Genomic DNA, 26,355 nt, shown 5'->3' with positions numbered 1-26,355 from the left:
TGCTGTGCCCCAGTGAACAGCTGGGGTCTCGGGGAACCCACTTCTCTTCAGTTTGCGTTGCATCCTCCCCAACAGACCCAGCAGCTGGAAACAGGTCTGATACTTTGTTCTGTATGCTAAAAATCTGCAGACGACTTAATTGATGAACCTAACACAGTTTGTTGCACTGGAGGTCCCACATGAGGATTTGGATACCTATCCAGACTGAGACAGTCTGCTCAAAAAAATTTTTTTTAAATGACTTGACAATATCATACCAAGAAACAGAATACAACTAAAGCCAAATCTTCAAATGCACATAACCACCAGTTCTTAAAAAAAAAAATGTTATATGTGATGGGCGACATGTGTGTGGTATCCTTGACATTTTATTCAGCTTCTCCCACCCTATACTTTCCCCCCCCAAATTATAATCTAGAATTTAAAAAAAAAGAAGCTTTTAAGTTATTTTGAGTCTGTTGAAAACAAAGGAACACTGTAACTTCAAGGGATTTGAATTGACTGTGGCAGACTGGGAGTCATTTTTTTTCTTTAGTATATTACATCGCCGACTATGAAATCTTCATTTGTAGTCGCTCCCTTGGGATTCACTGACAAGCAGAAACAAGTTTCCTGATCAGCGTGGTGGAGCATGAAATGCCTATAGAAGCTGAGAAAACGCCTATAGACTTAGCAACTGTCATTTGTCATCACTTTCTTCTTATGAAGCAAATGTTAATGAATTTAAATGTTTACCCTTGGAGCGGTAAAGTGCTTCTGAATACACATGAAAGATGATTATTTCTCAGGAAAAGAATGCTTTTTTATATACTTAATTACTTTTTAAATAAACTGGACCTAAAGGAAATTCTTTCTTAAATTTCAGAATGAAATTTGGGTGCATATTTTAATGGCTAAAAAACCATTAGATGTTACTTTTGCTAGAAGTTTCTTTGCTGGCTGAAAGTAAGAATTAGTAGCTCAAAGGGTCTAAATGGCCTAAATCACGGTTCTTGTTCTCCATCAGGCCAGGGAAATAAATTCTGTGACTTGTTGGTTCATATGAGTTCATTACTGAAACCTGGAAAAATAAGAAAAGTTTTCACATATAAGACAGAAGCCTTTAGTTCTGGTAACTAGAAAATGTTTGGTTTGTTTTTTCTTTTGTCCAGAGTCTACTGCCATCCCTAATGTATTACACTGAAAAGTGTTATGGATCAGGACTCCATATTTCCACCCTTCACCATGTGTGTTAGTCTGAAGTACCTAAGAAAGAGAAGCAAAGCATTGATGTACAAATGCCAATAGATCAAATTTTATCTCTCTGTTGTTTTTAAAAAGTTGATCCCTAATACCAAAACTCAGTCTTATACTACTGCTTCAGTACGTAATATTGATATTCTCTGGTCATTCTTGAATGTATCATTCATCCAATAAAAACTTACTGAGCTTCTAAAGTGCTGTGGTGCACTCTGGTGGTACAGCAGTAAGGAAGCGCAGAGTACCCCTGCACTCCACAGGCTCTCTTTCTGTTGTGAAGTGGCCATGTACTAGGAAAGACATCACAAGAGCACCGTGTATTACATTTAACAGCCATCGAATTTCATCTAATTTCCCTCTTGAAAATCTCTAGGGAACATGCTCTGAGAATTCTCTTTTAATATGAAAACTATGGGAAGTGGTTCCAGGCATATGCTGTGGGGTTTGGATAGTTTGGATGATGGGTCTTAAAATTCAACTCTCTTGTTTGAAAGAATGAAAATACATGGGTGGGGTGGGGGGACACTTCCCTGATGCTACTTGGTCACTTTCACCTCCGAGCCCACACTGCCCTTGATCAACTCAGCATCATGTGCCTTTCGTATCTGTTTTTATCTTTTCCTCTGTCTTCATCATATAGCTCCCATCTGCTGCCATCTTTATCAGACAACAGTCCCTTTGACTTCCTACCTCTTAAGGAACACTGAGATACTGTCATCTCAGAGATGGTGGCATATTGCTTTTCAGGTACAGGGCAATCTGAAAATTCATTTTATGGCTGCCATTAAAGCATGTTTTCAAAAAAAAATGCCAGGTGAGATCATGCATCCCTGTGATCATAACACTCAGAAGATGGAGGCAGGGGGTTGTGGGTTTGAGGCTTGAGGCCAGCCTGAATGGTGTAGCTAGTTAGACTCTATGGGAAGAAAAAGAGAAAGGGAGAAAGAAGAAAGAAAGTGAGATGGCGGAGGAAAGAAGAAAAGAGAGAAGGAAGAGAAAGAAAGGGGAAGGAAAGAGAAAGAAAAGTAGGAGGGAAGGAAGGAGGGAGGGAGAGAGAGAGGTTGCAGAGGAAAGAGGGCAGAAACCATAAAGCCACAAGATTACAGCATTAGAGAGAAATTTCTCCTTCAGCTTACAATTCAAAGAGAAGGCTGAGTCAACACCTCTGAGAGATGTTGATTAAACCTTTGATTTTACTTCAATTGCCTCTAAAATAAGGAATTCAGGTCCCTACAATTCAGCCCGCTTTTTGTTAGGCATGTTGAGTATTCAGAAACATTATTTGTTCAGATAGTCTTTTGAGCAACAAGAACTGATGTACAAGTGCCAGGCTTGGGACTAGAAGCACATGATGCAGTAGAGTAGGATTTGTCCTGACCTCTCTGTATTTATGTTAATTCAAAGGGCTAGATCACGGAATGGTTACATTCATGAGTTCTGGATTTGAATATGGCTGCTGCTAATTTCTGTGCTAGGAACCTCAAGGGAATCCAGTATTCATTTTTGGCATTGGTGTCTTCAGCTGTAGAATCAAGGCACTATGAGTTATTGTGAGACATGATGTGAAGGTCAGCTACCCTTCCTTCTATCTTCACCCTCAAACTAAAAAATGAACTTGGTCTTCTACTCACGAGCCCCAAGGCATTCAAAGATCTTCTAGTGTCTTTCTGAATCTGTACTTCCACAGCAAATCGTCCTAGTTCTTCTACTGGTCATAAGACATAATATCCAGATTTTTGACCATATTGGCAGCCCACAAAGTCCCACTCTAAGTGGAGAATCCAGAACTTACCATGATATCCCAAATATGGCCTGACAGGATTTGTCCTAATGTATGTCCAAAGTGATTTGTACACCATGCCTCAGAATCTGGAGATGACTTTCAAAGTCCACAAGACTGGCAGCTTATTTCACAGGAAACTGAGGTTCTGAAAGGAAGCAGAACTTACCCCGTTAAAACTGTTTGGCTAAGCTGCTTGATGTCATTTTTCTTTTTACTCTATTGCTCTGTACAAACAATCATCTGTTCCAAGACAGTTCACTCTGGCCAAACAGGCCATAGTACTCATAACTTCATGTTTCTAGGGAATCTGAGAATAGATCTTAGGTTTTTTTTTTTTAATCTTAATTTTCTTAAAAGGTAAGCTTGATTTTCTCACGGTGTCATTTTCATAAAGATCTGAGCTAAGCTTCATTGAATCTGTCATGTTATACCCTTCATTATAGAATCACTGGTGTGTATGTGCGTGCGTGCGTGCGTGCGTGCGTGCGTGTGTGCGTGCGTGTGATCTTCAAATCTAAATATAATAATAGAAATAGCACATAATGCTCTTGAGTTTCCATGGCCAGGGCTCCATTTATCTAAATGTCTTGGGTTAAATTTGGATATGTCCAGAAAGGTAGGAATGGGTATGGTAATGGATAATAAAATAATAATTGCCTCTAGGAAATATTGGAGAAAGAGATGGAAGATAACCCTCTAGTTCAAAGTTGTGGGTCCATATTCTATTAGTTCTTCGCTCTGGACACACTGAATCAGAATCTTAAGGTTGAGGGAAAAGGGAGTAGAAGGCAAACATGTAAGCTTTGCAAAAAGAGTCCCCAGAGCTACTCATTCTCAGTTAGTGTTTTATGCCTTCATCTCCTCCTTATAGAGGAAAAGCAGAATGTACTTCTATGCAACCAAATGACAGTCAAAAAAGGAAGCAGAACAAGGGATCACTCTACAGTCCGTCAACAAGAAACGTTGTCTCTTGCAAGTCTTCTCGGTGCTTCATAACATGGTGACTTTTGGTGTCATATGGCAATAGAACACTTGCAGAGTGACATCACAATAAGGCTTGAGGTTTTCACAATGGGCCATCACCACTGGTTTCATAGTAGAATCAATGTCTGGGGACTTGCTAAGAAACTCCAGGCTGAAGGAATCCAGGCAGAGGAATTGTGTGGCTTCCCATGGAAAAGTCAAAAGCATTCCTCCTGGCTTTCTTGGCTACTAGCTACTTCTTATGTAAGAACCTGTCAAAGAACTCCAGGGAAGGAATGAGCATTTAATATTCCAGGGTGGGGGAGAAAATAAATAAGTACTCCTATTTAGATGTAGAAATTTTTGGAAACCTGAGTTTTTTCTCTGAGATGAAGAATTTAAGATCTTAACCATAATGGATATGCGTGGTTAACTCCATATTTGTCCTTTTCTTTTTAATATTCCAAGAGATCTACCACAGACAGCTTTAGACTCAGGTTTTTAAGCAATGGCCTTTGAGGACCACAATCAATAGATGTGAGATAATCTGGCCTCTGTGTTGACTGTCAGTGTTTGTTTCACTCTTCTTTCTAGTTCTTTCTCCTTGACTTTTAGAGTGTGTAGCTAGTGTGCGTACACAAAGCATTCTGAACAGAGTAGCATCAGCTTTGGAAATAGCATACTATTAAAGGTCTATGGATGTTAAGATCTCTGAACTTCTCAGCATGAACCTGACAACAATAGAAGCAGATGGTGTGATTTGTCATATAATTGGGAGAGCAGAGGGACAGGTGAAGGGATGTCCCAGAAGCAGTACTCGAAAGAAATCAAGGTTGTGAAGTAGATTGTAAACTATGAAGGTAAAAGAAGTGTTAATAATGTGGGTAACTACTGTCATAGAATTTCCACAAAAAGAAGCTTCCTTATCAACAGGTAGAAAATATATAGAGAGAAAGATTTTATTAGAGAGAAATAACCAATGAAGGTGGTGTCTACAGTGTCTGTCTACAAACAGCTAGGATGATATGAAGAATTCATCCTTTCTCTAAAACAAATCTACTCAATACCTGTGTATCCCAGTAGTATATGACATTGCTGAGTCCCTGATGATGAAGCTTGGGTTTATGTCCCCCCCCATCCCCCCCCCGCCCCCCACCTGAGGTCAGCACTAAATCTAGGAATAGATTAAGGCTGAGTTTTCAGACAAAATATTAAGGGTCGTTTAAAAGAAATATTCTTTTATATGTTTGAGTGTTTTGCCTGTTTGTATGTCTGTGTCTGGTGCTCATGAAGGCCAGAAGAGGGTGTCAGATCCCCTGGAACTAGAGTTACAGATGGTTGGGTGTCGCCATGTAGATGCTAGAAATCGAACCCAGGTCCTCTGTGAGAGCAACAAATGCTCTTACCTGCTGAACCATCTCTCCACCCCAAGAGGGTCTTGAACAAGAAGAGAGAAAGGAAACAAATGTGGGGATGAGGCATGTTTCGTAACTCTGTGTTAAGGAGACAACTTTCTCAGTTCTATGGTCAATATTTATGTGACTGACTTAGTGAGCATTTCAACACCTCATTGTTTTATTAGATATTTTAACATTTTTATTACAGATGTCATTGGTGACACATCACCTCAGGTAAGTTCACTTCTGTATAATAATAATTTTCCACTCTTGTAGTTTCTTTTATTTTAAACCATATGGAATAGTCAGCATCTGGCTGTTTTCAATCTTCATGATGTCGGTTTCATAGGATTCCGACTCAGTATCACTGTCAAAATCAATCCTGGGGATTGATCAGACACTCTCATACCCCTTTACCACTGGCAAGGGAAGTTCTTAATTTTTCCCTCTTCAATGTCTTCTTTCTTATTCCTATCTCCACTGACTCCCTTACAGTCAACCTGCTTCAGTACTGGCACACCACAGCCACCTGCTTTAGAAAACAGGGTTTTGCCGGGCGGTGGTGGCACACGCCTTTAATCCCAGCACTCGGGAGGCAGAGCCAGGTGAATTTCTGTGAGTTCGAGGCCAGCCTGGTCTACCAAGTGAGTTCCAGGAAAGGCACAAAGCTACACAGAGAAACCCTATCTCGAAAAACCAAAAAAAAAAGAAAGAAAGAAGGAAGGAAGGAAGGAAGGAAGGAAGGAAGGAAGGAAGAAAGAAAGAAAGAAAGAAAGAAAGAGAAAGAAAAAAGAGAAAAGAAAAGAAAAGAAAAGAAAAGAAAAGAAAAGAAAAGAAAAGAAAAGAAAAGAAAAGAAAAAGCAGGGGTTTCTTGGAAACAAAATGTGCTCCCTCCTCCTGCTCCCTTTGTAGCTGCTTTTTCCAGGTTGCTGCAAAGTTCAGTGGTTACAGCAGAAGCCAGAGAGCTGAAAAACTGCAACATGTTTACCACCTAGATCTCAAGAGAAAACGTTTGCCAACCTGTTTTAATCTTGAGAATGGAATCTGCACAACATAAACCTAAGTGAAATGTCTTTCTGCTTAAAGCAGTGACTCCTAGTGTTGCTAGGATGATGTTCTGCATGCTTCACAGTGCTTTTTCTTCTCTCCGAGAGACACCCCACCTATTTTTTCTAGATTCTAGTTAACAATGTTTGGGGACACATGCTATTTCAATTTGTGTTATTGAGTACATAATTTTATCTAATTTTTTAATTTTGGGTAAAATTGCACACATGAATAATGTATTCATATCATCCCCTCTCCCCCCAAACCACAGGGAAACATTGTCTTATAAATTTACTTAAAATACATATACTTCTCTCTAATTAAATATTCTTGTGGAGGCCAAAGAGATGGCTCAGTGCTCAAGAGCACTGGCTGCTCTTCCAGAGGACCAGGTTCAGTTCACAGCAACCATTCTTAACTCCAGTTCCTGGGGATTCACCACACTTTTCTGGCCTCCAGGGGCATTAGACATGTATTATATATATACATATATATATATGTGTGTATATATATGTATATATATGCAAAACACTCATATGCATAGACTAAAAATAAATCTTTAAAAAAATAAATATTTTTCTTATGCCTATATACAACTTTAAATGTCACTTTTGCATATTTGAATGTCCCACTAAAGCATCAGTTCTTGGTAGACTCTATCAAACATATCATTCTGACTTAATCACTGAAAAAGAAGATAGAAACAGTATTTCCCTAAGAGAAGTTGAGTAGTGTAATTATTTTACTTAATATGATAATGAATATCTTGTTTTAAAAATTACTGATATCCTTTAATGTTTTAAAAAAATGTAACCACAACTTCAAATTTATTATTGACAATTATGCTTAAGGAAAATTCTTGCAAAGTTCAAAAATTGTCAACTTAAAGAAAAAATATTTTAAAGAAATACATCGCACGAACTTGGAAGGAATCATGAAAGAAGTGACTGAAGCTTAGGCAACAGCTCTGTAATGGGAGGCACCGGAGGCACCGGAGGCACCGGAGGCACCGGAGGCACCGGAGGCTTCCCGAGCACAGGAACGCCTGGTGTGCTGTCTACTGCATGTGAATGTTCTGTGATCTCCACTACTAGAGTGAGTCAGTGCTACAGTACCTGCCTGATCAGTGCACTACATCGTGTTCTTCTGACTTTCTAGCCTTCCTTCTTCCTGTAGATACTCCAGTACTCACTACACAATGTTCTTCTGACTTTCCAGCCTTCCTTCTTCCTGTAGATATTCCAGTACCCACAATACTCCAGGGAAAGCTTATATCACTTTATGCTGAATTTAGGAATACAAATAATAGATAAATATTAGAATGATTTGACCATCACAACTCCTTCCCTATCTATTCCAGAAACCTAATTCCCAGAGGCCTGAACTACAGCCAGTGTTTGGGATAAGAACAAATACTGTATTCTGTTCCAGAAGCTACAGCTAAAATATGGCTTTGAAGAAATAAAACCATTGCCACAACAACTATAAAATGCTCAGTCCTTCTTATTATTTCTTCCAAATGGTTCTCTTCCCTTCTAACAGCAAGGGTCTTCCTGTACAGCAAGGGTCTGGGCTACATGGCCTCAGTAACCTTACAAAATGCTAATCCCAAAGGTACTGCTTGCTGAATTTATCAAAGCATAGTTTTGATACTTGAGGTTTAAAAGGGAGACATTTTACCATTGCTCTCCTTTGCATGAAAGAAAATACCCAACACTTTATGTTAGAAGTCGTTAACAGATCATTGGGGGATAGAAAGTTTAACCTGTGAGTTTTGTTTTAGGTCATTTCCTGCAGTCATTATCAAAAGAAGTCTGTGCAGAAGAAACGCGTATGTTCCATAAGAGTCAGCCCATTGTGTGCTTCTAATAATGTTACATATCCCAATTTCTGCGTGTACTGTTTCATCAACATGTAAGTTGACACGACACCCAAATCAGAACCCCTTAGAGAGTCTAATGTGTACCTGACTCATAACAGTTGACTGATATTTACTATTTTGAAAAGTGCACATCAGTTACTGGAGATATGATTCTGTAATCTTTGGTAGGTCTGAACTGGCTGAACTTGAGGGTTGTGAGTGATGGAAAGAATTGAAATGGGTACTGTGTCTCACCTCCATGTTCATAAGAGAAGCTTTTCTGAATATGCTTTGAATATTAGTTTTACTAAGAGAATAGGTGTCAAAAGTTATCTTCAAAAAATGTTTGAAAAAAAATCACCCTTGGCAAGATCAGACCAAAGCAAGAAGTCTCAGTATTCCAGGTCAGAAGGCTTTAGGATGAGTCCTGTCCCTGTGGTAAGAGAGGTTGAGAAGTCTCCTGATTCCTCAAACCTCAGGTTCATACCTCCACTCAGTTTTTTTTTTTCACTCACTCCTTATGCTCCAGCCACACTAACTCTTCTCTCCAGTTACTTTCAAATGTATGGAGCCTTGTTACTGTTTTTTAAACTGTGGACAAAATTTTCCCCTCTCCAAGAGGATTTCCCCAGGGCTATTGCTTCTTTTTCATTTGTACTTCAACCTAAATCGATTTCTTTTTTAAGTGGTAAATCTACCTTCCCAGAGAAAAAGAGTCTTCCCTGAATACAGGTACAATTCACCTCTGGTGTTTTTCATATTAGATCATAACTTTTTTCATAATATATGTAGTCCCCCAATATTTTAATTTTCTGTTTCATATTTCTAATCTGTTGCCATACATAAGCTGCATAAAGTAAAAAATGATCTATTGTAGCATGAATCCTAAAGGGTCTTATTAATAAAAACAAACCTGAAGCCTGGTATTAGGGTGAATGCTGGAAGATCAGAGAACAAGCCACAGCTATCTCACCTCGCCAATTCCTCAGCTAATTTTGTTTCCTCAGACTGGAAGCCTCTCATTCTTCATCCAGAATGAATCTCAGCTGAACTGTTGCTCAAAAGCCTAAAAGCTTAACCAGGTCTAGTTCCTGGTCCTCATGCCTTATATATCTTTCTGCTTTCTGCCAACACTTCCTAGGATTAAAGATGTGAGTCACCATGCCTGGCTGTTTCCAGTGTGGCTTTAAACTCACAGAGATCCGGATGGATCTCTGTCTCCCAAGTGATAGGATTAAAGGCACGTGTGCCACCATTTTCTGGCCTCTATGTCTAGTGGCTGTCCTGTTCTCTGACCCCAGATAAGTTTATTAGGGTGCACAATATATTAGGGAACATAATATCACCACAGTCTATTGCTAGATTTTATAATAAGTGCTTGCTAAACAAACTAAGAAACTAGATGCTTCTCAAGAGTGATTATAACAATGAGTATAAAATTCACTTCAAAATTTAAAGCACATTTTTCAGCATTTCTTTAAAAAATGTTATCACTTGACATTTTGCTTCAGTCTCTCAAGACACATTGTTAGAAGTAAAGACTCTACTATGAGAGATGTTGGTTGTGATCTCGGTTTATGTTTAAATTATGTGGTTTAGGACATCTTAATCACATGCATGCCCCCAGAGATTGGCTATGTTCATTGAAAAGATAATACCTAAAGAAGGCTTAGCATAGTAGGCCTTAGTAAATAACAGCCTACATGACTTGTGGTGGCTGCCAGCTGGAGACACAAGTATCCTGGTTTTCTCGGGACTAAGGGTTTTCTTGGGGTATGATGCTTCGACCAAGGATGGTAAGAAAAACCCAGAATGGTTGATCGCTTATTGTCAGTTTGTCTTCACAACCAGTGCGGCTATTGCTCTTTCTGTATTTACTGACTCATTCAGGCCAGTTAAACCTGTTCTACAGTCTTCTCCTACAGTGCTAAAGTATCTTCTTGATGATCACAAGGCTTCATTTCTCAGGTTTTCAGGATAATTCAATGACATGTATAGGAAGTCCTTTGAAGAACTAAGTGCATGACTGTTCTTCTCCTAAACTTAGTATTGACCCTCCACTTCTGTCCTATGTTCAGATTCACTGTCTAACCTCCTCTCCTGAACCTCAAGGGCAGTGGCAAATAAAAACCTCTTAGGCTTAAGAACTTAAAATTTAAATACAATACACTTTAAATTTTAATATACTAGTAAATAATAAGTCCCATTTCTTAAAGGCTACTACTGCTTGATCTCAGGGCAATCATTTAATCTGTCTGTCTGTCTATCTATACAATCATCATCTATCTATGTATTTTTCTTTTATTGAAATAGATTCTTTTCTCATACAATATATCCTGACTATAGTTTCTCCTTCCTCTACTCTTCCCCACCTCACCTCCCCTCCGGATCCACTCCCTTTCTGTCTCCATTAGAAAAGAACAGGCTTCTAAGAGATAACAGCCAAATGTGACAAAATAAAATACGATAAGATGAAGCAAAAACTATCATACTGAAGTCGAGCACAGCAGCCCAACAGGAGGAAAAGAGTCCCAGGAGCAGGCACAAGAGTCAGAGACCCACTTATTATCACAGTTGGGAGTCTCACAAAAATACTAAGCTAAAAGCTGTAATATATACAAAGAGGACCTGGTGTGGAACCCTGTAGGCCCTGTGCTTGCCGCCTCAGTCTCTGTGAGCTCATATGTACCTTGCTTAGTTGATTCAATGAGCCACGTTCTCTCTGTGTACTTCATTCTTTCAGGCTCTTAATATCTCTGTGGAATTCCCTGAGCTCTGAAGGGATGGGTTTGATGGAGACCACCCATTTAGATTCTCTCTCTGCACAGTGTCAGGCTGTGGGTCTCAGCATCTGTACCCATCTGGTGCTGGAGGAAGCCTCTCTGATGATGACTGGATAAGGCACTGATCTATGAGTATAGCAGAATATCATTAGGAGTCATTTTATTGATTTTTTTTTTCTGACCAATAGCGTCTGGTTTTACCCTAGATCTCTGGGCTATCTAGTCTCTGGTTCTTGGATACCCTAATAGTGTAAGGTATGGGGGTTCCTTCTCATGGAGTGGGACTTAGGTCAAATCAGGATACTTTCCATAAAAAAGAAATCAAGCCCTCCAACCCTGGACGGCTAGCACTTGGAAACTTCTAGCCTAATATCTGCCTTTACCTTTGACCTATTCGACAATTTCTATAAATGAAACTATATGAAGCCTTTAATTTCTGGCTTTTGGTTACTCGGATGAGTTTTTCAAGACTCATCTACACCATAGGGAACATTAATGTCTTGTTATGGCTGAATAATATGACAACTGTATTTACTCTTTCATCCATTTATGGACATTAAGTTGTCACTTAGGGCCAATGTGAATAATTTTGCTATGATTTTCACATACAAACATGTACTTAGACATATACTGTTGATTTTTCTTGAGTATAATTCTATGAGTAGACGTTTTAGGGAGCATATGGTAAGTTTATGCTTAACATTTTCAGAATCATCAAACTGTTTTCAAATCAGACGTAATGTTTTATAATGCCACCAGCAAGATACCTTTACCAATGCTTGTTATCACCCATTATTTTGATGATAATCATGCCAATGGGTAGGAAGTGGTACCTGACATTATGTCTTGTATTTCCTTAATGACTAATGATAGGTATTATTTCACAGACTTAATAGTCATTTATATGCTTATTCTGACTCCTTTCTTACTCTCTCATCATATCAGTGTTTTTACAGTACAATTGCAAGTATCCTTTATTATGGGTACAATTTCCATAAACTATGTTGAACTTCAAATCTTTTCTCCAATATGAGGGTTGTCTTTTCATTTCACTAACCATGTCCTTTAAGACACAGAAGATTTTAATTTTGATGAAATACAACTGAACTATTACTTGTACTTTGGGGGTCATTGCTTAACTCAGGGATGTGAAAATTGACTAGTATGTTTTAATCCAATAAAAGAGTGATGGGTTCTACTTCTAAGTCATTGGAGGTTTATTTTGAGGTTTGGTTTTGCTTTTGTTTCGGTTTGTTTACCGTGATGAGGATTGAAGACGCTAGGCATTATGAGATTTGGACATTTAATTGTTTCTGAAGCTTTTGCACACATATATACTGAATATTGAGCCTGTTCTTCAATGCATTCTCTGCTTCCCTGTCCTGGCCCTTTGTCCCCTAGATGTTTCACTTGTGTTTTCATTCCACACATGCATATATACATGACTTGATGTGCATATGTAAAAACTACGAACTATCACTGAGAAAAAGCATAGAGTGTTTGTCTGGGGTTGACTTCATTTCCTTAATATACATTTTTTTTTCAGTTGCATTCATTTTCCTGGCACAGTTTCATTTCTCTGTGCAGTTTATTTGGGTTTTGCGTGATGCTGACATTATTAGGGCATTCAGCTTTATTGTTTTGTACGCGAACACCCAGTTGTCCCAGAAAACATGGTGAAAAAAGCCAATTCTTCCCTTCATTGAGTTGTCTTAGCAGTTTCATTCAAAATAGTTTGGCTGTAAATATTCCATTTCTGAACTCTCTGGTCTTCCAGTGGGTATGCTCTCTGTCCCACTACTTTGCTGCTTCCGTTACTGTAGTTTCTTCTCTGTGTTTGGAATTAGGAAGATGGGGCCCTTTGTGTTGCTGTTTCGGCTTATTTGGTTATTCTGCACCCTGTGCTTAGGAAGCAGTAGAGATGTTTTCAAGGAATAATTCCCAGATGTCAGCACCAGAGCTCCGAGAGTAAATACTGGGGAAAATGAAATATTATAACAATACCTAGCTTCCATACTTGATTGTGTATTTATAGTTAATATTTTCTGAGAAGCACTTGGTTATGCCAGTGCCGCTGTGTTGCTGCAGGTAACAGGGCGATGAGTGTCAGTGCTCCAATGCCTGTTACTGGCAAATATTTCCCACGCTATTTTTCAGAGTCTTTAGCATCTCTTCATGCAGTAACGAGATTACAAAGTGCAGTGTTCTCAAATAAAACGGGCATCTGTCACCATGGTGGTGCCACTTAAGGGACCATGCCTGTGGCGTGCCTCGTTCTTTAGTACACCTTTGTTCTCCTGCTCGGCTCTCTCTCCCCCAGGCCAGTCCCGGGATCCGTTCTATGCCTCCTGCACCCTTTCAGAGGAGTTGCCCCATAACAGAGAGTGTCTGATCCACACTCTCATAGCTAGCTTCTTTAAGCCTTCAGGTTTTCTCTTCTCGGGTTTCTCAGGAATTAAAAATGTGAGCCCAGGCCATGTTGTGATAAAGCGAGAACACAGAGCAACTCCTCACACACGTGCCTCCCTCCTTGTTCAGGCCACAGTAAAGCTTCTGCTGAATATTGTACCCAACGTCTTTGACTTTATGTTTTGCTTAAAGATTCATTTGTTTATTGTAGTGTTTGGGACTGAATCCACTGTGTTACACATGCTAGTGATAACTATACCATTGAGTTATACCCAGATCCCACATATACCAATATAGTTTTAAAAAAATCTTATTATGTATTTAATGTTAAGTTTCCGAAAAACAACTGTGACATAACATTAAGTTTAAAAAGAAAACTAACACATTATATATATATGATATATATATATATATATCATATATATATATATTGACAGGACTTTATATACAAATAAGCAAATATAAAGTATTAAAAGAATACATGATCATAATCTTTTTAAGACTTAATAATATATGCGATTTTAACTTAGAATGTACTATGTACCAGATACTGTGTTTGGTTCCACTTAAGAATCATCTTCTTTACTATTCAAAACAGTCTTACAAAGTAGATATAAAAATATCTAATTCTCATTTTATATGTAATAAAACAAACCTAGTGAGACTTGTGACTTGTCCAACTTAGAAATAAACCTGCAAATTTTATCCATATAAGAAACAGGCTTAGCTTCCCATTTTATCTCAAGATTATAAATTAATATCTGTACAGAAATTTGGATTTTTACAAAAGCAGTTTCTTGGACTGGAGCTGTAGCTCAGGGACCAAGTCCTTGCCTAGCAGACACAAAGCCCTAAGTTTTATCCTGAGCACTGCAAAAACTTTCTTATAACTGTCATTTGCCGTATGAGTGATTAACAAGCACGAGGGGAATTCCAGACACTGGGGCTAGGTGTAGTGAAAGAAAAGCAAACATCAAGGAAGATGCTGTTACTCTCACACTATTGTTTCAAATAATAAGGATACAAGCCTACGTCTATGAGAAAACAATTTCCCAAAGCAAGGCCCTTATAATACTCATAGCAGTAATATGTAGTAGGGTAGGCATGGAGGAGTCATTCCCTTTCATATATAAAAATGGACTCCGAACTTAATATTCTTGCCCAAGTTTTTACTGGGTGTATTCATAGAAAGGATGTTTCATCATTTCAAGTGGGTTTTTTTTTAGCTTTTAAAAAGCTAGCCCACTTTTATATAAAATATGCCTGTAAAGACCATTGACAGCAATTTCGTGTAAGATGTAGTAATTGGCTTTCCCTTGTAATTATGAGTCTGTTGACACATTTTCACTGATTTTTCCATATGCCTCTGTTTTATTGCTTGACTATTATGGTATTTTTCTCATGCTAGGTGATATTCCTGTTTACAGTTTATTCAGCATTTCCACAGAGTCTCCCAAAATCTGTCAGTAGGCTGCCAAAATTCTCATAATTTTATACATCTGATCATTAAAATTCAGAGAAGGGAAAAGATTTTCCCAGGATACATCAACTCCTTCTACCTCTCAGGGCACAGGTTTCTTCTGTCTTTGCTAAAATCTCTTATTATTATTCACTATGGTTATAAAACAAAGGGATCTCCATGGCAGAAAGGTATGGTAGAAATATTTAGTGAGATGAGAAGCAAATCTCAGTAGCTCAGGCCCATGTGTAACTCAGGAGCTTACAAATCAAGGCTCCCATCCCTTACTATACAATTAGATGAGGACAGAGCAAGATTATATTTCATACAAATTGTGTATAAATATTTATATCACTTTTCCTTAGAGCTTTGGATTTCACTCTTCGAATCCAATTCAATGGAAAATGTCTGAAGTCTACTTCTTGATTATTCTTCATTCAGCATAAGTGAGACATTTGAATCAAGCATCATCTTTTCTTCATAAGGCAAAATTCATTATTATTACCTTTAAAAAATCAATAAATTTGATCTTGTGAAAAGCTCTTCTTTGGCTTGAGATATAATTAATGAGACATGTGGAAACTGTTTGATTTTAGGAATAAACAATAAATTGAAAGTTATCCCTGATAACTAAGTTTAAAGAACAAATTGAACTACTGGTCATTTTGCCAGGAAGTATTATTTTTCACGAGAATCAGAAATTTGGCTAGATTCTTGGTTATCAATAGTAACAAAAAATGCATGCACTTCGGCAGCTTACACTCCAGGGAAGAAACAAGAAAACACATAATTATTTAACAATATTATACAATTGAGAAAGAGGAAAGCAAGACAGTTTAGCTTCCTAATATGTATGCGCCTTATTATAAGATGAATAGTTCCACAAAACATTCATGTCTGACAAAGTCACTTTGTGCCCATGATGAATCACAACAAAGGTTGAATAACTAGTTAATCATGTCTGAATACTGGTTAAGATATGCACATTATCTAAACCACAGAATATCATATACACCCCTATATTAAGACTAATAAAATGACTAATGTTTCACCAATTATTCTTACTTTTTCTTAAACTCAATCATCCTTCTTTCTAATTAAGGTTTCTGAAGACACCCAATTGAAAAATTGTGTTTACTTTATGAGAGTACCCAGTCCAAAGCAAAGTCTCCCTTCTTTAAAACTTCCTCAGAATGAGCTCAACAATACAAACTCCTACAGTAGGTCCTTTCTAATGCATTCTAATACGTATGTTCTGTGGCTCTCCAAGGTTGTGATGAATAATAACAACCCAAATTTGTTCAATGCTTAGTGTATTCCTGGTGGCCTTTAGATGAGACCATAACAAATGTAGCATTTGATCTCTGTTGTTCAAGAAAGTTTTTTCTCCCTTCTTCTTCTTCTTCTTCTCCTCCTCCTCCTCTTCCTCCTTCTAATTCTCCTCCTCCTCTTTTTCCTTCTTCTTCTCCTTTCTTCTTCCTCTTCCCCTCCTCTTCCTCTTCTTTTGTTCTTCCTCTTCTTCTCTCTTCCTCCTCCCCTTCTTCTTTCTTCTCCAAGGACATCTACAGAGTCACAGACTGAAAATAGGTTATCTCCAACGTTTGATGAACAAGGAATATTTGTTGATTTATTTGTCCCTTTATTAACTTGCACACAACCTTGTCCTCCAAACAACCTAAGGGGTCAATATTGTTAATGCAGTCACGTGCAGCAAAGAATGCTGCTTAGTACTGCTAATAAAGCTGGCATGCTGACCAAAGAGTAGGTGTGACGGTGGTGGAGCCCTAAGGTGGGGTGAGGGAACCCGAGGAGCACTGATGTTTAAGCAATACTGCTTTCCACGCAATGGGGGGGGGGGTGGCTCCACTTCCCTTTTGTTTACTATGACTGATATATCAACCACCTGCTGTCAGATTCTATCTACCCCTTCTGTCACCATGAACATCTTCTTTGCTGGTCTCTCATTCTCATCCCCACTCTCATCCATCTTCTGACTACAAAGCTCAGCCTAGTCCTAGAATCTGGAAATTCCTCCTTTTCTTCCTTAGTCTTGAAGACCTTGAGATTCTAGTTAAATCCTCACATAAATCCATATTAAGTCATTCTTTGTCTAACACAATAATGTTTGAGTAAAATACTAGCTCCATACCAGGCTTTTAAAGTACACGGGAGTCTTGATTTTATTGAAAACAATTTTTATACAATAGAGTCTAATGTTTTCACCCTTCTTTAAGAATCCTCCCACAACTCCTCCCAGACCCTCCCCACTTTCCCAGTCACCCAACTCCATACTCTTTCTCATTTTCTCCCTTGATTTTTATTTATCTCTATGTCAAGAGATACTTCTAGTGTTTAGAGCCACTACCAGCATTTAGTGACTAAAGCCCTGCAATGTCCTATCCTGTTGGGAAAAAAAAAAAGAGCCTCCAAAATGCCAACTGTGTTCCTATGAGAAACAACTAACCCCCCAGATGACAACTGTCTATTATGTCCATCCCTTCTGCTTCTTGTGCCTACATAAGTTGCTGGTAATCGATGACAGCACTCTCCACTGAGCTGGGTGTGGCTTCACAATCTCTCTCAACAGAGCAACTAGGCATGCTTTGCCATCAGACTCCAAGAAACATTTATCACCTCTGTTCTTACCCTTTTCTCTTTAAAACCAAGTGGTTATTATGGGTCTTTAAAACCCTACTATACTGTATCCTTTCTATACCTTTAGTTATGTGAGTCCTCCCAAGGCAAAGGCTGCTGGGAAGAGCTCTGCCACTGAGCAATTGTACTTTATTGGTTATACCTTCCCAGTTGGCATCCATTTTATGGACGTTCAAAGTTAACATAGAAAGTAATGCATTTTCTTAGGCAGCCAGCAGGCACTTTTGTCAGTAAATGTAGAAGAGCATTGACTGCCATCACCTGCCTCCAGTTCGCTAAATGAACTACACCATCTAGTGGAGAACCCAGAGGCAGTACCTCGAACTTATTTGACAGTACAAACGTCTCTATCGTCTTCTATATTGGTTGAACGCCCTAATTCAAAAACAAAAATTGGAAAGAAAAAAATACGGGAAGTGCATGCAGTTGGAGGTACAAAAATATATAGAGTCGGGAAAGTTAAAAAAATAAAATGCAGACACGGTTGTGTGAAAAAAACACCAAATATTTTGCCAGAAATCTCTCTCCACCTGTGGGTTACACCCTTGCTTTCATCTATCTTATATATATATGTGTGTGTGTGTGAGAGAGAGAGAGACAAAGAGAGACAGAGAGAGACAGAGAAGAGTTTATATTATTCCCCCATTCCTCCAACTCCTCCCCTGCATCCTAAATTCATGACCTCTCTTTATTTTATATATATATACATATATATATAATGCATACCACCTGCTGAGTCCATTTAGTGTTACTCATATATATATTTAGGGTTGACCACTTGGTATTAGATCATCAGTTAGGGGGTTCACCCTTAGGGAAGACTGATTCTCCCTCTCTCAGCAGTCATTAATTGCCTGTAGCTCTTCCTCAAGGGTAGGAGTTTTGTAAGATTTTCCCTATCATGTTGGCATGCCAAATGGTGTCATCATTGTTCTGGTCTTGTTTAAGCAACCAAATTGTTGAGATTTCATGACTGTAGCTTCCCTGTCGTATAGAGAAGACACAGTCTTGGAGCCGATATTGCTCCTCTGGCTCTTACAATTGTTGTGCACCGTTTTCCAAGATTGTCTCTGAGCCGTAGGTGTAGGGGTTGTGTATTTAACAAATCGACTGCAGCTGGGCGGTTATTCTCTGCGGTTTAACTAGTGGTAGATTTCGGTGATGGTCTGTCTACTGCAAAAAGAAGCTTCTTTGATGTTGGGTGAAAGCTATACTAAACTATGGGCAGAAGGCTTAAGTATTTAGAATAAAGTCAGAGCCGTAAGGTGGTGGGACATGCCTAAATAAATAAATAGAATGAAGTCAGAAATTATTCTGGTTTGGAAAGTGGCAGTAGTGGTTTTTTTCTAGGTCTCTGACCTCACCAGCAAAGACTAGTTGGCTGTGTTAAGTCCAATAGACAGCTGTTGGTTACCACCAAATTGTAAGTGCCACTATTGCCACTTTGGGGACATCTTACTGATCTAGTTATTGTTATGGTTTCCAGGTGTGGCATCTAGGTAAAACTATGGATGGCTTTTCTCTCTTGGCAGTTTACATAGCACGTTCCTGTACTATGAAATCTAGTCCTGTGAGAGGAGGCTTTCAGGTCAGATCCAGCTTTATTTCTCCAAGCCCTGTGTCTAAAATGTAGAGTGTCTTCAGCAACAGGGACTTACTTTCAACTTCTGAGATGAAACTGAGGGCAACAGCAACAGCCTAGATTGTCTTGTGGAGTGTGGTGGAGAGTATCTTGGAATCCCCCGACAGAGAATTTAAAAAGGGGTTACCCATGCCCGATATTGAGGATTGTTGTGGCTCTTGTGGGAAGTATTAACATTTCAAGTGGTTTAACTTCATTATACACACACACACACACACACACACACACACACACACACACACATGCACGCACACAAAACATAAAATGATATGGCTATTGATGACTTTTTCAATCATCCTTAGTGTTTTGTGTTTTTATTTATCTCTCCCCTCCCACTCTTCCCTGCGTTGCCCCCTCCCCCACTCCCAGGTAAGTAACCCCCTTTTTTCATATTTCCCTTCATAGTACAGGCATCCTGTTCCTCCTCTCCCCATGGTGCTTTCTATCACCCCACTCTGGTCCCGTTTTTGCTTTCCTGGTATCAGTGGCTACTCCAGCTATATATACTCACATTTAAAGATTGGGACCTAGGAGCCATAAATAAGAGAGAACATGTAGCATTTGTCTTTCTGGGTCTGGGCTACCTCACTCAATGTAGTATTTCCTAATGTCATTCATTCACCTGAAACTTCATGATCTCATTTTTTTCTTTACAGCTGAATAATATTCTATTGTGTACATGCATCACATTTTTATTATATATTCATCTGTTGAAGGACACTTAGGTCTGTGTTACTTGCCATATACTGCAAGAAGTTTTCTCTGATGAGGATTGAGAGTATTCTGATCTGTGAATATATATATATATATATATATATATATATATATATATATATATATATATATATATATCATTGGGTATCCTTTTAATCTTATGCCCATTTATCAGAATAATAGCATTGGGTTCTCCTCTAGAGCCTATGAACTATCTAGTCACAGGTTTTTTGCTTTTGACAGAGCCAGGTGTGGATTCATCTCATAGAGTGGGTCTTTGATCTAATCTGGTTACTCCCATAACATTCCTGCCATTATTCTACCAGTGGGCACATACAAGTACAAGCACTATGGAAATCAGTGTGGAGGTCCCCTAAAAAAACTCTCAAAATAGATCTGCTGTATCCAAAGGATTTAATATTCTACTACATAGATACCCAGTCATTCATGTTTATTGCTTATATATTCAAAATAGCCAGGAAATGCAAACAGTACACACACACACACACACACACACACACACACACACACACACACACACACACACAAACGCACCAAACCCCACTGTCAGTTAAAGATGATCTGGGGGAGTTGGAGAGATGACTCTTTGATTAAGAGCACTGACTGAATCTACCAGAGTACCAGATTTGAGTTCTAGCACCCATATAGCTGCTTACAACCATCTGTAACTCAGTTCCAGGTTATCTGATGCCCTCTTCTGGTTTTGGCTGGCATTGCATGCATGTGACATACAGGCATTCAAATGCAGATGAAATAAACTTAAAAATAAAAATACAGTCTTTACCAGAACACCCATCATTCTTGCCTCTGTCACTGCCAAAGCTCCTAGCCTTCAGTTGTAATTAGTAGCTTTCCTTGGAAATTGTGTGTATTCTGAGGTAGTCTGGAAAAAAAGTGTGCCTCTGGTGCTCACTTTTGATTGGTGAGCTATGATAGAAGGAACTGTCAATGGATCACAAGCAACTCCCTATAGTCAATGATATGAACCTGAGTATAAAGGTCTTGTAGTGTGGGCCCAATAATGCAGAAGAAGCGAATCCTCTTCCGGTTGGTCCTACAGGACTTGTAACAGTACCTCCATGATTCCATTCAGTCTTTTTTTCCCCCCCTAAAATCTTGAAATGGCAACTTCTGTTTATTTATTTACTTGTTTGTTTGTTTATTATGTATACAGTGTTCTACCTGCATGTACACCTGCACATCAGAAGAGGGCACCAGATCTCATTATAGATGGTCGTGAGCCACTATGTGGTTGCTGGGACTTGAACTCAGGACCTCTGGAAGAGCAGCCAGTGCTCTTAACCTCTGAGCCACCTCTCCAGCCCCCATTCAGTCTTTATATAAAGAGCACTCTGTGGGTGGGTGGCAGAGTGAGTAGTCTGGCCTCGCTGAAGCACCTTCCTGTAACCTAAGATGCTAATGAACCAGTGGGAAGCTGAGGCTGATCTGGTGTGAACTGATGTGGCTGTATCTTCTGTAGGCAGAAGTGAATGAGCCACTCTCATTCACTTTTTTTGCTTTCTTCCAGATGCTTTTGAAATACAACTCTGGGAGTTGAGAAAGGTATCAAGTACTGTGGGTAGGTAACTGCACTGCATTCTGGGTCTACTCTGTCATTTGGACAAGGTGTCTGCGGGGACAGGGACAGAAGGAAGGCTGTATGTGAGCTCATTTCTAGCCTATGCTTCTCATACTAGACTGATATTTAGGGCAAATAAGTTAAAGGACACATTGACACCCATCTTGGAGCTTCTGGCCTAGTACTTGAGGATGGATCTGGAACTCTGTGGCCCAGATAAAGCCTCCTTTTCATATATTCCTAGTTCATAATAGGTTCACAAGATCCCAGGATTAAAAGCGTATGGCCACTTGTATTTTATCTTTTGAGTCCTCTATGGCTTATCCTCTGTATGTCTGAACCTCAGTTTCCTGCCCTGTCTCATCAGATCACCATGCCATGTCTGCCTGTGTGTTCTGTCCTCTGAGCTGTCTGGAACTGATATGGCTTCATGTGTAGCAGAAATCTTAAAGAGTCTTTATTAATAAAATCAAACCTTGGGCCAGGTATTGAGGTGAATGCTGGAAGATCAGAGAATCAGAATTAGCCACAGCTTCCTCACCTTGCCAATTCCTCAGCTGATCCTGTTTCCTCAGACTGGATGCCTCTGAGTCCTCATCCAGAATGAATCTCAGCTGACCTGCTGCTGCTTGAAAGCTTAACCAGCCAAATGCTTCTAGTTTCTGGTCTCCATGCTTCATATATCTTTCTGTTTTCACCATCACTCCCTGGGATTAAAGGCTCACTTCTTGGGATTAAAGGCGTGTGTCACCATGGCTGGCTGTTTCCAATGTGGCCTTGAACTCACAGAGATCCAGAGGGATTTCTACCTCTGGAATGCTAGGATTAAAGGTGTGATTGCCACTGTTTTCTAGCCTTTGTATCTAGTGGCTGTTCTGTCTCTGACCCTAGATAAATTTATTAGGCTGCACTATATTTTGGGGAACACAATACCATTCATGCTTAGTATAGTTCTCACTGTCTCCACTGGACTAGAGTATGAATTGAAGGAGATTATATTCCCCAAATGCCTTTTATGAAACCCCTGCAGTAGTGTGAGGGTTTGTCTTCATTGCAAAGTACGTCTGCCTGCTCTGTGTTCTACTTCTGATGCATTGATTCTGCCTTGTGTAAACTCAGGGACTCTTCTTTCTAATCAATGTGTCCACAGTGATGAAGGAGCCCACTTCACTGGCCACATCATTTGACCACTCTTCTGTCCCTTACCCAGAGCCTTCTCCACCCTCCTCCCTATTTCCTGAGTGGAATGGGGACTCTGCCCTTTATACCCAGTAATCCATGAAAGTGTGTCCCTGCTGCCTTCCGTACTGGGTTGCATTGCCCACCTGATCGGACCTAACCATTCAACGTGGGTCCCTGGATTCATTCCTGTTTTGTGCCTTAGTGTACCTAGTTGTCTTCTCCTTCCCTTGAAATGAGGCCTCACCTGAGTCCCTTACAAAGTTTATGGGACAGCCAAAATCCCAATTGGAAGTATATACAATGAGACATTGCTTAGGGACATGCCCAGCCAGACACAGTTGAGTCTTAACAGGTCATCTGGTCACACCTTTCCTCGTGGAGACGAGGTGAAGGGCTGTTCTTGCCTAGCTGAGGAAAGTAGGAGAGCTGAACAGAGTGGGAACAGGGATGCTAAGCACAGCACAGTTAGCAAGCAAAGCTTTGTTTCTGATGTGAAAGGAGACCGAAAAGGAACATCCAAAAGTTACAAACAACAGAACCACAGTCAATAGAAAAGTCTCCAATAGAAAATTCTCCAAAACAATGTTGATAGCATGGAAGGTGGCACGTGTGGGAGCAGTGACTCACCTAGGATGGTCAACTGGATCCCTGCAAGAAATACCCAGCAGTGTCCCAGAGCTTGGTGCCATGACTCCTTCCCTGTTTTGAACCTATTCCTACTCTATCCCTAGTGCTCAATGTGCTATACGTAGCCACCTATATCTTCAGATGAAGACGTTCTACGCATGAAGAAGAAAAGGAGGAAGCTCTACTACTGATAAAAGTCTCCAATGTTGCCCAGTGAGTACTGCATACCCAGAGGCGTCATGAAATTAAAAGCACTGGGGGCAGGGGAAACAGAGAAACGGAGACAGAGACAGACAGTCTGAGCCTCCAGTGCACTAGAGAGCAGAGCTTCACTAGGATAAAGAGTTGCTATATCAAAGCCTTGTACGGTTGTCATGGGATGTTGGGTGTAGGGAGCTTGCTGTAGGAGAGGCCATGTCAGTCTACTCCATTTCCTTCAAGAGTCCAGCATCTTTGTGGATGCTGGACTCCCACCCTCCACTTAGCCTGTCTGTGATCTTCAGTGCAGGAATCTGGCAGCAGCACTGATACAGAGGGCATGAAGGAGTGCTGCTTACTGGCTTGCTCCTCATGGCTTGTACAGCCCACTTTCTTATAGAACCCAGGACCACCAGCCTAGGGATGTCATCACCCGCAGTAGGCTGGGCTTTCCTCCATCAATCACTAATTAAGAAAAATGTCCTACAAGCTTGTCTACAGCCTGTAGTCCTGTGGAGGCAAATTCTCAACTGAGACTCCCTCCTCCCAGATGACTTTGGCTTGTGTCAGCTTGATATAAATTTAGGCAGGCCTGGGGGTGTGAGGATGGAAGGTAAATGTACAGGCCAGGTCATGCAGTACCCTAAGAACTGTATGTTGGGGAGCAGAGTTATTTGTGTCAAAGAATATATGATGGCATCAAGAGGAAATGGTGGAGAGGTGAGGCTGAGGGATGAGTGGAGAAACCTGACCAGGTCTGATTCAGCAACACTTTTTACAGAGGTGAGGAAATTTGCTGGAGAGAGAAAAGTAGTTGTCCAAGAGCTCTTTCCACTTCGAGGTAGCAAGGTCCCAAAGGCCTGTGCTACCATCTAGGTTAGAAATCACAACTCTGCCTTGCCAGGGGCTTCTTCAGGTAGGAGTTACTGGAGGCATTGAGAGTGGAACAGAAACACACAGGAGATAAGGCCACAATTTGGAAAAGTGCATCTCAGGCCAAGGGACCTTGCACATAGCAGAGTCCCTGGGAAGTAGTGGATGTTCTCAAACTATGATGGGTGGGCAGCCTAGGAAAGGCTGTTCAGCCACTGCAGAGTCTCATCTCCATCGAAATAATCCTTTATTTCTTCTCGGTTTATAGGCTCAAGGTACCTGGTATGAATGCTGCCCTTCAGTAGCTGGAGGCAGATAAGTCCAGGACACTTAGAGGCTTGGAGAAAAGCAGGCCAGTTGGGACTACTTGACAATTCCTTACAAAAAATAATTGCTGGCTGCAATGGGAGTAGATTAAGGTGCAGTCACTGAGGTGACGTCTAAACAATAGGACACCTTGCAGGAGTCAGTTCTGTCCTTCTATTATGTGGCCTCCGGAGACTGAACTAGGTTATCAGAATTGGAGTCAAGTGCCTTTACCCACTGAGCCATCCTGCCAGCCCTTTTCATAATAGGTTTTTCACAGTAATGAGAAAAGTAACTATGACATAATTTGCATTTTTATTTTTTCCCCTTAGAAACTCCAGCTTGATATACATCTTGCCAATTTGCTTTCAAGTAATCCAGACGGACCCAGTGACCTTCCTGTTGGTTTTCCCCCTCATCTTTTTGTGATTGCTTTAGCACTGTATGAACTTGATTTACATGCCAGTCGAAAGCATTCAGATCTGCCCGAGTCTCTCTTACCTTGTAAACATTATGTCCCAACCATAGGGCTCAGCACACCACTAAAGCGCCACACCAGCCCTAAGATCCCCATAAAGTGAATCGGCCCTTTAACTCTTCTGTGAAAATGGTCTTATCTGGCCTGGTGAAATGTCCCTCATGGCTGAGGTCCAGACAAACATCAGAGGCTTGTGGAAGATACTCGAGGAAGGGCAGGCACTGCTGAGACCTCAGACAGTGATAACCAAGTGTAGCTAATGGCTCACTTAAGTCAGTCTTCCAGAGAATAATTTCCCTCGTGGGTATTTAGATTATACAACGTTGGTCTCAAGGGGTTCTGAGTATTTAGTTTCTCTGCTTCCACAGTACTCAGACTGAACTCAACTGCCTCTATGTGCCACAGCCTCATAAGTCAAGCTGTGAGAAGCTGTCACACTTCTTGTTTAGAGGTGTTTCCCTACTCAAAAGCACAATTCAAAGGCAGAGTACTCTCTGACCATCATTGTTTCCTGTATTGGCTATTACTAGGGTCCCCATCTGCATTCTGTACCATGTGTTTTCTCTTCTTTTTTATTAAACTTAAGTCCTGGTGGTTTTCTATCAGTTGAATGTAACTCCCAATCTTTCCTTCTTTGCAGCTTAGTCTTCCCATGTGTTCCAAATTTTGGATCCCAGGAGGGCTGTTTAGCTAATCATTATTTCTTTTACCCTGCTTCCCCATGCTCACCATAAGAAATGGCAAACCAAAGCTTGAGTACCCCACAGTTCACCCTGGGGTCACAATGAGTTTATTAGGCTTATATACACACCAGGGATGAGGGGATATGGGCAGAAGCGTGAGTGAGCCTAAAGCAATGAAAGTCAGCATCCAGCACAGATGATCATTCCTTCATGGATACATAAAGCTATCTTTCCCCAGCCTGTATACTCTAGCATTTCTGAAAACCCTGAGGCTAGGTGCAAGAATGGCTGAAAGAGGTGTCTGGATACCCAGGTGAGGGTTCAATGTCCTTTCCCACACCCTAAACGAAAAAGGAATATCAACAGTAAAGAAGCCTGCATGTGGTGACTGCAAGTAGAAACAGCTGGTTGCATGAGGGTGGCATCTGTTTTGGTAAAATAATAGTACAGAGCAAG

At 40.1% G+C, this 26,355-nt stretch overlaps 1 protein-coding gene and 1 long non-coding RNA gene across 5 annotated transcripts; one reads left to right on the top strand and one right to left on the bottom strand.

Annotated features, from left to right (window-relative positions):
• Nucleotides 1-319: 319 nt before the first annotated feature.
• On the bottom strand, nt 320-3,171 carry LOC121823994 (uncharacterized). The gene is made up of 3 exons (XR_006065711.2): nt 3,032-3,171; nt 1,425-1,529; nt 320-1,060 (listed from the first exon to the last, which is right to left on the bottom strand). It is a non-coding gene; the product is annotated as an uncharacterized LOC121823994 (long non-coding RNA).
• Nucleotides 3,172-4,106: 935 nt separating this feature from the next.
• Nucleotides 4,107-25,206, top strand: LOC102922595 (ovomucoid). Of its 4 annotated transcripts, none has more exons than XR_006065706.2 (5): nt 4,107-4,249; nt 5,591-5,616; nt 8,213-8,343; nt 23,466-23,574; nt 25,071-25,206. XR_006065706.2 is itself a non-coding variant. In XM_042264096.2 (4 exons), the coding sequence occupies exons 1-4, from the start codon at nt 4,195-4,197 to the stop codon at nt 16,063-16,065; spliced, it is 234 nt and encodes a 77-aa protein (XP_042120030.1). In that variant the 5' UTR covers nt 4,107-4,194; the 3' UTR covers nt 16,066-16,182. The 4 variants fall into 4 exon arrangements, 2 of the variants coding, with proteins under 2 accessions (XP_042120030.1, XP_006985227.1); XR_013046143.1 differs by lacking the exon at nt 25,071-25,206 and adding an exon at nt 24,701-24,836; XM_042264096.2 differs by lacking the exons at nt 23,466-23,574; nt 25,071-25,206 and adding an exon at nt 16,044-16,182.
• Nucleotides 25,207-26,355: the final 1,149 nt, after the last annotated feature.

Source organism: Peromyscus maniculatus, chromosome 19, assembly GCF_049852395.1.
Source record: "Peromyscus maniculatus bairdii isolate BWxNUB_F1_BW_parent chromosome 19, HU_Pman_BW_mat_3.1, whole genome shotgun sequence".
NCBI classification, from domain to species: Eukaryota; Metazoa; Chordata; class Mammalia; order Rodentia; family Cricetidae; genus Peromyscus; species Peromyscus maniculatus.
This window is presented reverse-complemented; position numbering and strand designations above follow the sequence as displayed.